Source organism: Drosophila subpulchrella, chromosome X, assembly GCF_014743375.2.
Source record: "Drosophila subpulchrella strain 33 F10 #4 breed RU33 chromosome X, RU_Dsub_v1.1 Primary Assembly, whole genome shotgun sequence".
NCBI lineage: Eukaryota > Metazoa > Arthropoda > Insecta > Diptera > Drosophilidae > Drosophila > Drosophila subpulchrella.
Genome location: NC_050613.1, coordinates 27790953 through 27809214, shown reverse-complemented (window position 1 = coordinate 27809214; position 18262 = coordinate 27790953). Strand labels below are relative to the sequence as shown.

General features: G+C 39.2%; 1 protein-coding gene across 2 annotated transcripts; it reads right to left on the bottom strand.

The window, feature by feature from the left end:
• Positions 1-9422: 9422 nt before the first annotated feature.
• Positions 9423-10730, bottom strand: LOC119557627. 2 transcript variants are annotated; one of them, XM_037870455.1, is made up of 2 exons: positions 10628-10730; positions 9423-10521 (listed from the first exon to the last, which is right to left on the bottom strand). In XM_037870455.1, the coding sequence occupies exon 2, from the start codon at positions 10431-10433 to the stop codon at positions 9690-9692; it is 744 nt and encodes a 247-aa protein (XP_037726383.1). In that variant the 5' UTR covers positions 10434-10521; positions 10628-10730; the 3' UTR covers positions 9423-9689. The 2 variants fall into 2 exon arrangements, with proteins under 2 accessions (XP_037726383.1, XP_037726384.1); XM_037870456.1 differs by having other exon boundaries at positions 9423-10510; positions 10628-10720.
• Positions 10731-18262: the final 7532 nt, after the last annotated feature.

Genomic DNA, 18262 nt, shown 5'->3' with positions numbered 1-18262 from the left:
GAAAATTGCACTTTAAGGCGGAAAGTTTAAATGCGAAGTGCTGACAAATGCGTTTCGATTTCCATTCACAAAAGGGGGCTCCGAGTTGGGTTTTCCATACATCTCAAAGTTGGAAATTAAATTAAATTTCTTTATTGCCACTTTTTTCTTCTTTTTTTCCTGCACTCGTTTCATTTCGCTTGCCACCCATATGCATATGCAAAATCCAAGGAGGGTGTCCTTTGGTGGGTGGTTGGGTGGGTGTTTGCTTGATAAAAAAAGGGGGTGGGGGAGGGCAGGGGTAGGTCGAGGGTTCGATGGGTGGTTGGACAGCCAAAGCAATCAGCAGCAATAAATGATAAGCTTCGAGGCAACAAAGCCAAAACCGAGAGACGCACATGAGCACAAAGAGTCGTCTGGGAGGCGGAAATTCCGTTTTGGGGGGCGGAATCCGAAGGCCGGGCAAAAAATGGGAATGTCTTAGAGGCCGGAGCCCAAGAAACTGTCATCCACAGGAAAAGTGGTGGCGAGTCACTGGGAAATAGGCTTTCAACGCTTGCCTTTCCTTGGTCAATATCTGAAAAAAGGGAGAGGGGATGGGTTGGGATGAGGTGCTTGTCTGGGGCTACTTTGCAACATATTTGCCGCTAACGAAGCGCACGATTTCCAATAATACCCAGAATGCGTCTGGGAGTTGCGGATGCGAATGCGGATGCTGTTCTCTGATACCCTGTAAAACTATTGGGCTGGGGTAGAATTGTGTTTAGGCCATTTGGATCTAAAAAAAAAAGAAAGGGATGGGGCCTGAAAATTTTCAACCTGAATGATAGATATTGCGAGTTAATAGAGTTTTTTTTAATATTTGGAAACACATTTTAAGGTTAGGAATACATTATTATAATTATTATAGTTGGGACTGCAACACATATATTTATATAGCAGGTTATTTATTAACTTTTTGTACAGTCTAGTTTTTAGGAGTACTCTATTCTTCTGAGAACATTACCGATCTGTAATAACTACTCATTAAAATTATATTAAAATGTTCTTTGTCTACAAATACAATACTTTCATAAAACTAAGATTGCTATAACTCATTCAAAATTTAACTTATTAATTTATACTGAATCTATCACTTTACATCCCTATCACCATGAATGAACAATGAATATGAATAAAATAAATTTAAAAAGGACCTAATAAGGTCTTTCAATTGCACAAAATCTTACCGTTGCTGGAATTGCCTTACTTATTTGATAATATTTTAGTTTCTTAGCAGGGTATCCAGTTTGGCCGGCCTTCGATTGGCGACACCCTGCCACACATGCGAATACAATTGCACGGGGTGCTTTTGGGGAGAGGGGTGGTCGGGGGACCCTCATAAAACGTACTCCAAATGGACACAAACACTCGCCTGCCCACTCCACAAATGCGACTCGCTGGCCGGACTTGGTCGTAATGAGTTCCCCTGTGGCCGGACCGTATCGCCTTTTTATGGAACCACCCACGCGTGGAGGGGGTTTTCGGGGCGGGAGGGGGCGTCAAGGTGAAAGCCACTTAAAGCCAAGGGCGGGACTCAACAATTTCCAGTTATCATGTGACAGTAATGAAGTGACAGACGGCAACAAGGAGATTCGAGGAGCCCGATGACAACTCGACCACAAGGCTTCGAGTGCGATTATGCCGTGGAAGGGGGCTTAAAGTCCGTTTAAAGGGCGGTGGCCAGGTTCTCAATCCCATCCCCCAAACGGGATGGATCGCCCTGCGGTTCTCGGACAGCGGCCGCATTAATAATTAATTGCAGAATAATTGCAAAATTGTGTTTGGCCGAGTTAATTTATGCAATAAAACCACCACGCGCCCCATTCCGCGATCCTCTTCACTCAATTTGCCCCGCTTCATTCCGCGTAATTCCTCCTCTCATTTGGAGCAGGCTGCCACCCCCTTTTCACTTTCGTTTTCCCATTTTTTTTCCTCCTTGCTGTGTTTGGGCCCAGCTAATGAGCCACTGATGGTCATGAGCCGGCGACCCTGTCCCCAAGAACAAGCCCTGGCCCCTAACCCCTGACCCCTAACCCCAAGGCCCAGCCCAAGTACCGATTCCCGCCCCTTTTTTGAGCCACAGCAATTACTTAATCATTTGCCTAACGACCGAAAGGCAGGCGAAGGCAACAACAGCAGAAATTAGCAAAAATTAAGTGAGAGTTCAAGTGAATTTCGGGCAGGACTTTGGGAGGTCAGGTCCACACCCATGTGGCCGAATTTGTGGTAAATTGCAGTGCGGTTTTTCTCATTTTCCAAAACAAGTGCGGCCAAGGCTGAAAAGTATGCTATGGAAAATATGCTAAATTGTTCTAACTACTCCAAACTACTTATTCTGCAATTGCAATCAATTTCCGGCAGCCACTAGAATGTGTAACAATTATTTAAGCATCCAGCAACTTTGTTTACTTTCCATATTATAAATATATACATGGGTATTTTCGAATGGTGGGCTATGTATTTCCTTCCAAACAAATAATACATTTAATTTGAAAGTTGTAAAACGTTGACTTCTTAACTCTTGGTTCACCTCATGTTCTCCCAGGATTTCCCGTGTTGCTTGTGTGCTTTTGTCACGTATTGCGGTTTCTGTTACTTTGAAATATTCAAATCAAAATATGCATAAACATAGGCATGAAAACCACTGCACACTCACTTTATACATAAGATTTTAGTTTAAGGTACTTGCTTTTCATAATCTATTATAAACTAAACCAAAAATGTTTAAAAGTATCTCTCCTAGCCAGCTGCAATTATAATAGTTAAAAAGAATTCATAACTAAGCGGATCTTTCATATCGTTTTCGCTACTTGTCTCGCCTGGTTTAACATACTTGTTGTGAAAGGAAAAATCCTGACTGAGCTGAGGAAAATCGGGGGCAGAATGACAGAGAAGAGGGGAGGGAGGGGGGAAAATCAACATAAACATTTTTGATATTTCAAATATTTTTCATTTAAAATTCTTTGGCAGAACCATGGGTTGGCCCAGCAGAGCCCGAGATGCTCTCGGCCTTTGGCCTGACTTGTTATTATTCTTCTACTTTCAAAGCTGTGTGTGGGCCAGTGATGCTGTCTTGTCTTTTTTCTAGACAGAACAAAAATTATATATTTATAAATAACATTTACAGATAAATTCAACCAATAAGAAAATGAAGTACAACAAGTATTATAATAAAAACACAAATACTAACCCATTGTGAAGCAGGTTTATCTCTTTTCTATTAATTTTATTTGGCTGCTTTTCATTGAGGCCTGACAACCCTGGTTTGCAGTGTGCATCTGCATCTCCGTCTGCCTGTGCATCTGCAAGATACTCGTGCCCGGGTGTGTATCTTATGGATTTCTGTTCGGGCCCAGGCAAGCATATAAATCTATTATCCTTTAATTTAGCCACAGAAATAATGAAGCATGTAAGAGTCTTTTGTGTATCTGTGTGCATGTGTGTTTGAGTGCCACGCCCTCTGCCGAGCGACCCCCTCCCCCCCCCCCCCCCCCACGTTCCACGCCCCTGTCACACATAAATTCAATCAACGGCAATTTGCTGGCAGAGTTGCAAAGGCGTCGACGTCCGCAAATGTGCAATTTATTTATTGTTACTACGGCAAAAAAGCCTCTCGCAGTTGTTTTCCTACTCAGTAATTTCGCAGATCATCTTACGTAAAATTTAAGCTCTTTTAATGATTTTAAGTTCATTATTTTATTTATTTTTAAGAGTTTATAACTTAAGTCCCTAATAAACAGTAGGTAAAAATAAGATTTGAAATTCACCTTAACAGGCTCTGTCAGTTGCTTTGCTTCTCAGTAATTTTGTTGTGTGCCTTAAAAACCAGTGTAATTAAAATCTTTAATGATATAATCGGCTTAAGGAAATGCATTACAGCTAATATTAAAAATATATAATCTCCAAAGACCTCAAAGTACTTACACATTTACCAAATTTTCCTCATTTTCCCCAGGGTATTTTCCACTCTTCTCACTCGATTTAGGCCTTTCTCCAGCTTGTTTTTATATCTGCAAATTGAATTTTCGTTTAGCATTTGTGCGATTTTCGGCAATTCATTAAAATTGGAGCGGTGTGGCATGGAGCGCTTTTCCAACTGCAACTTGCGCCCGCTGCGGGCAAATGGAAATGCAAATTTTCCAAGACAAGAGCAAAAAAAGGGGCAGCAGCGAAGACACAAAGCGACGACAAAGCCAGAGCGTTAAATTGGCAACACACATGCCGGGGAAAATGGGGAAAATGTGGCAACATCTGGCTTGGCAGCTGCCTTAATTAGTTAATAAGAAAAGCGAGTTTCCCCTGCCGTTTGAGCAAAGCACATCCACGCATTTTTTCCCTCGAGCGGATTTGGGAAAAGCGCACAGCCAATAATTGCATAATGAAGTTGGCCCACTTTTGCGATACACGATACTCGATACTGCACACTCGATACCCGATACTTGGCACTCGATACTGCTACCCTCGATTAACTCCGGTTGCGACTAATCGCATCAGTTGGGATTATCCCCACCAACGATTGATTTACGAACCTGGGGCTCTGAGAACTGAAAACTGAAAACTGAAAACTCTTTTTAAGCTGCTGCAATCTTGGGATGTTCGCAATCACACTGTTGTTGCACACTGCCTCCTGCCTGTGGGGGCGCTGCCACGCCCACCCAATTGAGTTATGATTTATGGCTAGGCAACAGGTGAGGAAGGCCCGAGTAGCCGTCCCGTCGATGCTGGCCAAACCGGACGCCTTCCGCATCCGGAGAACACTGGAAGAAAAAAGAAGATTAAAATAAAACTTACTTTGAAACTAGCTTTCCTGTGCAGTTTTGATTTGATTAACAAAATGGAATTTTCAATGTTTTTACGATTCCTGAAATATATATCTCAAATATTTTTTATACAAGCACTTTGTTTTAGAATATATATATAAGACTCTGTTATATTTAAATTTATATAAATAATATTTCTTAGTAACCAGCAGTGAAAGGTACTGTAACACAATGTTATTAATAATACATAATTAGGAATATTTAAAACGTAACATTATTTATTACACATTATAATCTTTTTTAAAATTGTGCTTTAGTTACATGAAGACAATCAAAGCTCCATTTGAGGACTTAGGATCCTGGAAAACTCCATGTTGCAAGGAAATGAGTTAACACCTCAAATGACAACCGCACAACTCTGTGACTATTTTTCCGAGTGCATGCCACATCCGCCCCGTTGCCACGCCCCCTGCAAGCCGCAGGCGTAAACTTTTCGCGCCTCTTGCGCCATCCTCATAAACTGTCCCCCGCCGACGTGGCACTTGGCATTCAGGACAGGCCAGCCAGGGATTGGGAAAGAAAAGGGGAATGCAGGATGGGGGATCTGCAGTCGGAATCGGAGCCGGAATCCCACTGCCAACTGATTAAAATGCGTTGCAGGACCGTAAAAGGCGCTGAGTCGACGTCGACTGCTCTGCCGGCGCCGCTGCATTTGCATTTATATTGTTTTGACCCGAGCATTATTATCATTTCTTTTCGCCCGCTTCCACATCCCATGCGCAGCGCCACTTTGTGGACACGTAGTCGTAGTCCTCCAGGTCCTCTGGCCCCCTCCACCCCATCCTCCTCGCCCGCTGATCCTTGATTATGCCACCGGCATAAAGCCAACTTTGGCCACACTCCCCGACTCCAGCGGAAAGTTCTGCTTAGCGGGGTGTTTTATGGCACTTTTTGAACCCATTCAGTGGGCCAGGCCAGGCCAAAACTTTGAGACGTTTCCCGCGACAGGGCGTCATAACGAGATACAGGTCCAGATATACGGATTATAGCCGAAAGCGAATGGATGGACCTGGACGGATGATTGGTTTTCTGGACCAAAAAGGCCGGGAAGTCGCGTTGTGCGGGGGATAATGCAATCTAAATGGTAAAGTGATAAGTCATACGATAACTTAAATCGTGCCCCTAATCGCAGCCATGCAAAATGTTTTGAACATAAAGTTTTTCTTGATCGAATTTTATAATCTATTCCAATATTAATAGAACTTTGATGTGTATTTATTCAGAACTAATGAAAATGTGGTTTTTGGTTAATTTGAATGTGAAAACGGAATTTCAATTGTATTGGGGCCCACAAAATATTGATAAAAGAATTTTATATACGGAAGCGCTAAGATAAACGAGCGCAAGTACTATAAAACCAAACGATAATATGTGTACTTAAATTTAAGAACTTGATAACAATCGAATTCACAATAAAAAATCGTGGTCTTCCGATCTTAAAAGGCCAGATCTCTGAATCTACTCCTCAGTTCCCGATACATTTCAAATTTTTTTACCCGTTACTACCAATTTTTTAACCAAAAAAATTGGTATTTTTGGGCAATCATTTTGCGAATTTAAGTCGGAGCTCGTTGTTAAATTTCCAATCGATTGGCATTGAAACCTGAAAACTTTAATTTTTGACCAATTTTCGAAGAAATAGATGATGTAACCCCTTATGAAAAATGCGAAAATTGCTCAAAAAATAAATTTTCCCTAAAATGATGGAAATCGTTAGCCTAGGTTGTTAGCTGCTAAAGACAGTTAGTCTTTCAGCTGTGCGCCTCGTTTTTACCAAGTTACGATTGAAAAATCGACAAAAATATGGGTGTTTTTGTCCAAAATTCTACTACATATTTTTCAACCAAAAAAAAAGGTATTTTGGCAATCATCTTGCGAGTTAAGGTCGGAATAAGGAATGCCATACCTCGTTAAACTTGTTGGCAAATTTCCAATCGATTGGCATTGAAACCTGGAAACTTTAATTTTTGACCAATTTTCGCAAAAATAGATGATGTAACCCCTTATGAAAAATGCGAAAATCGGTCAAAAAATAAATTTCCAAAAATGTGATGGGGATCGTTAGCATAGGTTGTTAGCTGCTCAAGACATTTGGTCTTTCGGCTGTGCGCCTCGTTTTTACCGAGTCACGATTGAAAACCCGACAAAAATATGGGTGTTTATACCCGTTACTCGTAGAGTAAAGGGTATACTAGATTCGTCGGATAGTATGTAACAGGTGGAAGGAAACGTTTTCGACCCTATGAAGTATACATATATAGATGTTTCTTCGCTTCTACTCAAAGGTGTATTTATTTTTATAAGTTGGTTAGCTGAGTAACGGGTATCTGATGGTCAAAGCACTTATCTAAGGCGTTCTCTCTTGTTAACGTTTAGCAATAAACGAAATCACCAATTCGGAAACCTGTCCCATATTAATATTAATACGGGAGGTTGTCATCTGCGCGCTTATCACCTGAATGCCAAACAGAGCATTTCTGCTCACGAAGGTCTGGGCATAATCTCCATGGAGGCAGCCACCATGGTCCTTTTCCGCAAAAAGTACCGACGATCGCCTTACCATCGCCGCATACGGTAACTTCACAACCAAGGCTAGAGTTCATAGCATTCAGCTCCCCGCAGGTTCCTTCACTCATTGTGAAGAGCAGCTTTGCCTTGTCGGTGCAACACTCGCCATTTGACCCACCAAATAAGGTCAGCCAAAGGATTGCCAGTGTCAGTGAAGAAACGGAACCCACGAGCATCGTGCAGAACTAAATAACTGACTTAGTTGTCTACCAGCAGGCCTTATATATAGCAGCGCATTTTTATCAATTAATATTCTTATAAATAAAACCATATCCGACTGGTTATAAGATTTATAAAGCGATAAGATAAACGAGCGCAAAGACTAAAAAAACCAAACGATAAAGGGCCGTCCAAAAAGTGCTTAAAATTTGTCCACGTGGTTTATGGACGGCCCCTAATATGTGTACTTAAATTTAGGAACTTGATAGCAATCGAATTCACAATAAAAAATCGTGGTCTTCCTATCTTTAAAGGCCAGATCTCTGAATCTACTCCTCAGTTCCCGATACATTTTGTTATAATAATCGATTCCAATATAATTTCAAATTTTTTTACCCGTTTCTACCAATTTTGTAACCAAAAAATAGGTATTTTTGGGCAATCTTTTTGCGAATTTAAGTCGGAACAAGGAATGGAATGGCATACCTCGTTGAGCTCGTTGTTAAATTTCCAATCGATTGGCATTGAAACCTGGAACCTTAATTTTTGACAAATTTTCGCAAAAATACTTTATTTAATGAATGCCAAAAGTGAACTAACTTAAATCTAACAAAAAGAGAACTTCATAGCGGCTGACATTAGTTAACTTCTATGTATATCCTACAGAAATATTAAATAAATTACAAACAAATTGATCAAGATAGTATACCGTTGCCACACCGTGTTGGCTGTCTATTTTCAACCGCTTCTCTGGCGCAGGTTATATCTGGAGAATTTTTATGAAGGGGTATATTTATCATCGTTAGAATTATTTCCAGTTTCCTTCCTGGTCCTCCCGCCCCACCAGCATCCTTTTTGGTAGGCATAATCAGTGGCCCGCATCAAAATGGCGCTCACAACACAAAAAAAATTTAGATGAAATACAATAAGAGGAAAATCGAAGGAGGACAAAAAAATTTGAAGCGGACGTGGACGCTGACTGATTAGAAAAATGTTGTAAGACACAAGCGGGCCGGCAAAAACTGAAATAAAACAAAATGAAAAGGCGAAAAGAAAGAAGTTTCCTGGCTGAGGACGAAATGAATAAAAAAGAAATTCATCAAATTTCGGGAGCGTAGCAAAAACGACGCCCCTGATCGGTGGAGGGGGGTTGACAGGAAGCGGCTTGTCAGCACACGTACACCAAAAAATATTGTTGAAAACAGTTAGCGAAACAATTTAATGATGAATGATGGTCAACGGCGAATTCCGTGCATTGTGTAGCGGAAGGAAGCCGTCCCCAGGGGCGTGGAAAGGGGCTGTACCGGGTCATATCCATGGCTGACCAGGTCCCAGAAGCTCCAGCAGCCCCGAGCCCTGGAACTTATTAAAAATGTGTAAAAAGTGAATGAAATTCGGGGGAATTGCCGGCGACGCCTGTCACACGCCTTAAAAAGGATATACTTTATCTATCTGTATCTGTGGATGCCATTTATATTGCTCTTGGTTTGATTTCGATTTTCTCGTCCTGCAATCTACAAGAAGAAAGCGAAAGTACTCCTAGAACCAAAGAAATTGTAGAGGAACATTTTTTATTTTAATATAAATTTATTTTAACAGTACATATACAATATATAAAACCATGAAAAATATAAAAAATATATAAAATTTTAAAAGGTATGTATATATATATGTTTCCTAAAGGTATTTAACGTAAGCTTTATAAACTTCACAGTATTTACTATGACTGTATTTAATGATATTATATATAAACCAAAGTATTGGGAGTTTGGTTATAAGATGGCAGTTGGTTGGTTTCCGCTGGAGCGTTTCTATATCTAAATTAAATGTAATGTTATTATATTATAATTTATATAAAATATACATGTATTTTATTTTTAGAAGTAAACTTAACTAATAACTGTTGTAAATATAAAAGGCGAATTTTCAAATTTAATTTAAATTAAGAAGACCGAATTGGTGGTTCCAAAATAAGGCCTAGTAGCCATAAGACCTATTTATAAAAATATTTATTTATTTTTAATGTGTATATATGTAGATGTGACGCGCTAGAGTGAAAAATATTTTATTTACTTTTGTTGCTTAACATTTTGAAAACACATTTCTTTTTGTTTTATCATATTACGTTTGATTTGGTCCCCTGTACATATTTCTACCATTCTGATATCTAGGGTTTTGATTATAGAACATAATGTTCTTGTTTGGGTAGTTTTTCCTGTTGTTGTAATTTACCTGACCGTTTCTTTCCCTATGAAAATCATCTGTTAACTGCATTGCATATTTCTTGGCCTCCCTGAGAGTCTTCGGGTTCTTGCGCACGACCAAAAGCTGAAGAGGTCCCCGCAGACCCGCTACAAATACATCCACAAACCTTTTCTCATACACAAGTTCCTGATTATTTCTCATTTTTAGATCATCAACATTTCGTTCCAAAATATCGAAACAGGCACATCTTATTTTTGATATCTCCACATATAAATGGTTGATTGAGAGCCCAAAGTAAGGAATTTCTCGTAGGTCGTCCATCAGATTGTCCATATTTCTGGGGTCTGCGAAATTGTCTATCAATGTTTCCTTGATCTCGTTCCAATTCAACTTTGTTCGTTCCCTAATTAGCACGTTATTGGCTTCTCCTATGATCTTCCGTCGAATAGCTCTCATTATAAAAACTGGACACTCAGCCTTATAGACGTTTTTAACAATGTCCAGCACCATATCTTCTACGCTTCCAATAAAATCCGACAGTGCATACTGATCGCCATCAAATGTCGGCAATAGCTGAACCATTTCTGGTATATCGATTTCTACTTGTACTTTGGGGATGTCCATGGGATTTTCACTGTCTGGTGTCTTTGGGCCTTCCATTTGAGCTTAGGGACTTCTTCCGAAAATATTATAATATGTGAATCTCCTTATGCTTCCTTTCGTTACGTTTGCGAAACCTGCAAAAATACTATTGTATATATAAGACTGGAATGTTATTTATTTTGGGGATCGAATATTTTCGGTGCTATATTTCTTTAGTTTCACTTTGAGCACTTCTTATTTCTTACACTCACTTTGTTAAATTAAATATTTTACAGCGATCTGATAGTAGGTACTAGATCAGCCAAGCTTGGGATTAATTAAGGTTTTAGGAATCATTGAAGAACTAAAATCAAACTGACTCGCTGGAGTGCCGGATACTAAATGAAGCTTAATCCAACAGAATTATTTCAAGAAACCCATGGCGCTCGGAGGCCGCACTTATGTACAAGGAAACGCGTAGGAACAACTACTTACATATGTACAAAAATATGTAAACATTGAAGTGCGAGAAGGGTTCGTAGAAAGGCCCCTCTGTTTGTGTCAAATTGCCGCGTCAACGGAACCGAGCCGAGATGTTTTATATAGAGTACACGCTGATCGGTAGTTTTTGGGAGGGGGAAACACTTGTGGCAACCCGAGTAGCCCCTCGATATGGGATCAAGTTAAGATCATAAACATTTTCTTGGACATGAGCATTTAGCATTAAAGAAATATGACCAAAGACGTTGGGCCAACCAATTGTATATATAGAAGTATTTAAAAAAAATGATTTTATCTAAAAAATTTATGGTAACCTGCGGTATCCCGATTGCAAATCATTATTCGGGACTTAAAATGGCATTTATCACATTGACAAACTCCTGCTCGACTGTCGGCCCCATTACTTATCCAAATCCAAATCCAAGTCGAAGCCCTCCTTCGGTTCAGACTCGGTATCAGTCATTCGTCATTCGTTCATTTGGCAATCAGAAATGAATTTTTTGCTGTCTCCGCTGGGCGATGCTTTGTTTGTTGTTCTGCAGCCCCGTCTTCGATTCCTGTCAATCGGCATTTGTCAAATGACTTTGGCTCCCGGGTACAGTTGGCTCGGCAGCTCCTTGGGCCTTTCTCCTATGTCATGATAAGGTTACCCTCCCTCTCGCTATATACATATATATGGTACAGAAGGGGGGGGCTTAGAATCGAGCCTGACAAGCTGCCAAATCTTTTGGCACATCATTTGAATTTGTGCGAGTTCGGAATTGCCATTTCCTGCTGGTCATTTATCTGGGCCTAATGCGCTCCATGACAAGCGAAAGCATTGCTTTCCCATTCCATCCGAGATCTGCAGCAGCCCAGCCCCCGATGATTAACAGGTTTCCCAGCTCCTCCGTTCTGATTGTTGTGGATGCCGCCGATGCCGAGGTCGATGCCGATGCGGAGGCACTTAAGTAGCCCCGGCCGCAGGGCAGGCGATGCCATAAACTCGGCCTGAGCCAATTAAGCAGCACTGAGAGAAAATATAAGGGATAATAATTTAAAGTTTATCTAAATTTTTTTGTTATATGATACTAATACAAGGGTTTTATTTCGCAAAGGCCAAATGACACTATCTTTAGATTCCACTAACTGTAATAGCACCATTTATTTATTTATTTATTTATATAATGCTAACAAGTAATTATAAACTAAGTGCTAACAATGGGCATGAGCTATAGCAGCTATAGGCCTTCAGCTCTTCAGGTTAATTAATAGCACCATTTATTTTTTCATTAAATATGCAGACTTATAAAATCTTAAACGGATAAACGAATTTTTTGGGTAGCCTGCCATGACTATTTATAATAAATCCAGTAAGTTTGTCGATGGCTTTAATCCAGAGATACTTCCATTATTAAAAATTTTAAACAGTCAAATCTTATATATTAAATATTATTATTTTTAAAATTAATATTAATATTATTTCATTGAGAAATTGCTACTTCAACATTTATATTAAATATTATTATTTTTAAAATTAATATTAATATTATTTCCTTGGGATATGGCTAATTCAACATTTCCAGTTTCTTTGTAGAATAAAGTGCCTTAATCTGTAGAAAATGTTTTAAGATAATTTGGTAACAAATATTGTTACAACTGTATATATCTCTAAGAACCAAATTACTGCCAGCTACCATGATTTTCTCTCACTGCAGGCAATTGTTATGGCCGAGTGACCAAAGGATGCCCAACAGGATCCCTTGGCTCCTGGGAGGTGGGCTTTCGGGAAATGTCCTTGGGCGTATAATTTTATTGTGATGAACTGATAATGTGACATTATTGTAACTCATTTGTCAACAAATTACGGGCGCTTGAGGTGGGCGTGGTCCTGTTCCGGGCCTATGTATCAATCAGTGTGCACAAGGACACCCACATCCACGCCCCACCCCCTCGTAACGCACACACCCACTCTTATACATAATAAATGAATCGTACATGCATTGGAAAAGATCAAAAGTGTCAATAAAACAAAGGCAGACAAACAAAACCCGAAGCGAACTGAAACTGAAACGAACCCCAAAGGGGAAAACAAACATGGGGAGTACGAAATGGAACGGAATGGAGCCGGGCCAAATGACAAAAGTGGCAAACGTGGCATAAATTACACAACCACCACCCCCTTGGGTTGGATAGTTAGGGGGAAAAAAACAGAAAAGAATATCCCATATCAGAGTCCGAAGCTTGTGATACCCTGCACTCAAAAAAGTATGCGCCTTGTATACTAGAAACTTATCTTAAAAACGTTAGAAGTTAGTTAGTCTATAAATAAAGAGAACATATCCTCAAAAAGATTTTTTTTAATTAAGTAAATTCTTTGTATCATATAATATATACGTTTAAAGCTAACACGAGTTTAGGGTTGGAATTTTGATAAGTAAAAATATTTTTTTATAAAATAAACTATTGCAAAAATTGCAAACATTTTTTTGAGAGTGTAATGAAAAACATTTTCAATACAGCTACGAAATAGGTTTGATCGAATTATTTATTTAGTTTAAGTTCGTTTAAGAACATTTCATGTGATAATGTTTCCTTTTTTTTATCAGATGGTAAATTTCCTAATTTAAAAGAGGTTACAAGAAAGAAAAGCATTTACTTACAGGGTATCGAAACGCAGAACTTCGGGAGAACAACGAAATCCCCGCTTAACAAGTGGTCTCCAATGATGCGCGATAGAACTTCACATGGCCAACGGGAATACTATGGGAATAGGAATCAGGATCGGAATAGAAATAGAAATAGGAATAGAAACAGGAAAAAGGGACATCAACTCCGTCCACATTTGACAAAGTAAATCAGGGAAAATTAAATGAATTATTGCCGCAATAAATGTGGGCGAATGGCAATATAAATTGTGTATGTCGCCACTTGAAAAGAACGAAAGGAATGCCCAGCTTGAGATGAAGATGCTGCAGATGGAGATAGCTAAAAAATGGGACGGAACCAAGGACACATTTCAGATATATATCACTTCACATTAACAAATAGCCCAACGGCAAATAGCCCGTACTTACACGTTTTAAATGCTGAACCATTTAAGAACTTGAGTGATACAAATTTAAAACGAACCATAAATTAATTTAATTGTTTCGTGAAAAGAAAACGTTCAAAATCTGTCTGTTAGGTAATAATAGGATAGAAATAATAATCACAATTGATTCAACTACAAATATCTTTATAGTTTCCATAATTGAGGAGAAGGGGTTAACCTAATTTTAATTAATTTTATTGACATCTTGTTATCCTACTATCGAGGTACTACATACATATAAGAACTTATCACAGAATGTCATAAGCAGCATTAAGCCCAAAAGCTAAAACAATATTGACCTTGATGTTCCTTCAAATCCCCCTTTATGACTCCCACTTCAGAATGGACCACTTTTCGTGGGTCTTTTTTTCCTCTTTTATTTGTGGACATTTCTATATAAAACATTTTTTATTTGCCATTTGGACTTTGATTTATTTCAATTGCTTATAATTTCCTGCACGATTTTCCCCCACTCTCACTCTCTTTTTTTGGGTGGGTGGTCGCGCATAAGTAGAAATAAATAAAAATAGATTAATGGCTAGCTCAAGTATCCAAACAATAAATTCCAATGGTACTGGAAAAAAGGCTAAACTATCCGCTTGGGCTTTGGATGCACAGAGAGACAACAAAGTGCTGGAAATTGTTAATTTAATATTTATTACAAATTATTGTTAAACTAACTTACATTTTTTAAAACATCTTAATTTTTTCTGTGTACCTTTGTGTTATAGTTGTGTGTAAGGCAAATAAATTTTTGTTAAATATGATTTTTTTCTGTGTACCTTATGCTCGCAAAAGCTGACTGCTACGTTTATGGTTCATGTGGCCTTGTCAGCTTCTGACAATTTTGTTTTCCTCACTGCAAAGGAGGAATCGCTTCGCCGGGATCCTGCCACGCCCCCATCAGGAGCAACCGCCCCTTCGAACTGACAACAAAGCAGTGCTAACAAAATAACAAAATATAACAATAACAACAGGAAGGGGAACAACGACGAAAGCTTTTAAGGCCGCATACATTTTTAATGAAACGAAATGCGGCCATTAAACATTCCAGAGACTGACTTCGGAGACGCTGCTGTCAAGGCATCCGCATTCGCATCCGCATCCGCATCCTGCACCCCCTCCCCGGACTTTCCCCATGGCCAATGTCCCCTCCCCCATACCCCTGATCCCCCTTAACAACAATTTAAACTTTTATTAATTTTACATACACAACAACATCCACCCAGTGCAGCCGCCATTGTTGCGGCGGGTTATTAAAAAACAAGCTGCCTGAAAATCTTTTCTTAAATTAATATTTCTTTGTACGAGTGAAAGCAACTGCCGCCTGTTGAGGAAAACAAAATAATAAAGGAAAATCGAAACTGAAACTGAAAAATGGAAAATGAGAAATGAACGAGAGGAAGCTGGCCGACGACTTCCCGTTCCGTTGCCTTTGAAGCGGTTCCCCATTTATTTTCCCCACCTCAAATGAGCGTAATACGGGGCGTATACTTAATGTTAAGTCAACTCCAAAGGGGCGTCCCTCAAGAGACTCTGAAAGTGCGGGGGGCATCTGTAATTGGAGGACTCCACTCAGAAAAAAATAATAGTTCCTAGATTTAAGGAAACATGTACTACATCGCCTTAAATACAGTTTTTTGCCACATAAAAATAGGAAAAATTGACCTTAATGATTTATTTAAGGCCAATAACTTTAAGGAATCAATATTTTTTTTAAGGTGTACGGGTAATTCCTTTCTATACGCGTATTTTCAAGATTCGTTTGAAGTTGCACATGCAAAGCAGTTATTCCAATGGGCACGATGAAGCGAAACTGCTGAGGATAGCATATTCCATTGAGGGTTTCGGCTTCGAGTACTTATTATACCAAGAAATTAAAATGTGAACGTTGTACAACAAACAAGAGAGAACACTATAGTCGATGCCATCGACTATCAAATACCCCTTACTCAGCTAAGGGGAGTGCGAGGAATATAGAGATACAAGAGTAGGCTAGTATACTTATACAACTATACAACTAAGTTATAGGTATAAACACCCATATTTTTGTCGGTTTTTCAATCATAACTTTATAAAAACGAAGCGCACAACTGAAAGACCGACTGTCTGGAGCAGCTAACAACCTAGGCTAACGATCCCCATAACTTTTGGGAAAATTAATTTTTTGAGCAATTTTCGCATTTTTCATAAGGGGTTACATCATCTATTTTTGCGAAAATTGGTCAAAATATAAAGTTTCCAGGTTTTAATGCCAATCGATTGGAAATTAAATTACGAGCTCAACGAGGTATGGCATTCCCTCTTCCGACCTTAATTCGCAAGATGATTGCCAAAATACCTTGTTTTTTGGTTAAAAAATAGGTAGTAGGATTTCAGACAAAAACGCACATATTTTTGTCGGTTTTTTAATCGTAACTTGGTAACAACGAGGCGCACAGCCGAAAGACCGACTGTTTTGATCAGCTAACAGCCTGGGCTAACGATTTCCGTCATTTTTGGAAAAATTTATTTTTTGAGCCATTTTTGCAAATTTCATAAGGGGTTACATCATCTATTTTTGCGAAAACTGGTCAAAAATTAAAGTTTCCAGGTTTCAATGCCAGTCGATTGGAAATTAAATTACGAGCTTAACGAGGTATGGCATTCCTTATTCCGACTTCAATTCGCAAAATGATTGCCAAAATACCTATTTTTTGGTTCAAAAATAGGTGTAGGATTTCAGACAAAAACACCCATATTTTTTACTTCACCTTTTTTGCGCAAGTTGGTAAAAATTAATGATTCTTGGCTTGAATGTCAATCCATTGATAAAAAGACCTTGGGCTATCTTTTAAGCAGATGGAGTACTTACTAAAAAAACTGGTCAGTCCAAAAACTTGTGATTAAATGGTCCAATTATATGTTTATTTAAATCATGGATAAACAAGGAAGATACCTTTTGGATATAAAAACTAAACTTACTTTATTATTTCCTATCAATTTGGTATTTAAACATCTGAAACTAAGCTCACAAAAAAGGCTTTTGATCTGTAGCGATTTATATTCACTAAAGAAAAACAACTTTCGTTTAATATTATGTGTGATCTTGTAAGAGCCCACTCCTCTGTGGGCTATGAAAATGTTTTAACATATCCTTCCGCATTTTTTCGGAACTATTCGATGGCTTCTTGGTGGACGGACAATCCTATCTCGTTTCGCCCGACTTGATGGGTGGCTCCTAAGTATATCTATTCCTCAGTCCCCCGACTGACTTGCCCCATTTTCCTTGACTTTTGCTGCCCAGCCCAGTTCCATGGCCTGTCCTCCCATTCCCTGTCCTGTCCTGTCGTGAATATGGTCCTTCTTTTTTCGTTTTGTTCTGAGCGCGGAGAAAAAACAACTATTTGTTATCCCTTGTAATTTGCATGGGCGCTCCCAAAAACGTCAGTCAGTCGTGAAGGGAATGGGGGCTTGGAGCCACTTTGACACATGGACAACGTCTCCATCGCAACACCCCCACCACCAAAAAAAAAAAAGAAAGAAAAACCACCCACTTGTGCCACTTTTCCTTCTTCACTTTTGCCCTCAACTTGCTCGTTTTCATTTCTCGCCTCCCTTTTTTTGCCCCAGCTTTTTTGCTTTTAATTGATTTCGCTTAAGTCTCATAATCGTGACACTTTGGCGCCTTTTAATTTGATTTTATTGGCCCTCAGCATGCCACGGGTCGCAGGAACTCAGGAACTCAGGATCTCGAAAGGGGGGATGTAAATGGGTCTCGGGAAAGGGTTCTCCTGGAGTTGACCCGCGTCAATTGGCGCATTTTATGACGGCGACCCCGGCGAACTTTATTATTTCGTAAAAACAAGACAAAAAACGAGAAAAAAACAAACGTTGACATGGAAAAACAGGGAAAACACGGCGGGTGAAAAAAGAAATGGGAAAAGGACGCTGTTCGCATTCCTCTTTTAAGATACTTTATGCCTTTTCACATTCTGTTTTTGTTTTGTGTTGTTCGGTTCGGTTTTGTTTGCCCTAGCGCCGCCTACATTCTCGTTTTAATTTGCGTAATTGAGTGGCTCGTTTTAATTTCCATTTTCTTTTCCCCGACTCCAGTTTTTCCTGCTGGGTAGCAAGGGTTTTCCGGGCAGTAATATATGATTATTTTGAAGAATTTTTAATAAATATACATATAGTAATATAAACCCTTGAGGATTATTACAAAAATTACACTAATATTCTTATATTTTCTATTATTTTTTTTTAGGAGATTGTATTAATGGTAACCCTGAAGTTGAGGTTTTTTAAGGCGTTTTCTAACCCTTCTGCGTTTGCACTGCAAAAGGAGTTGATA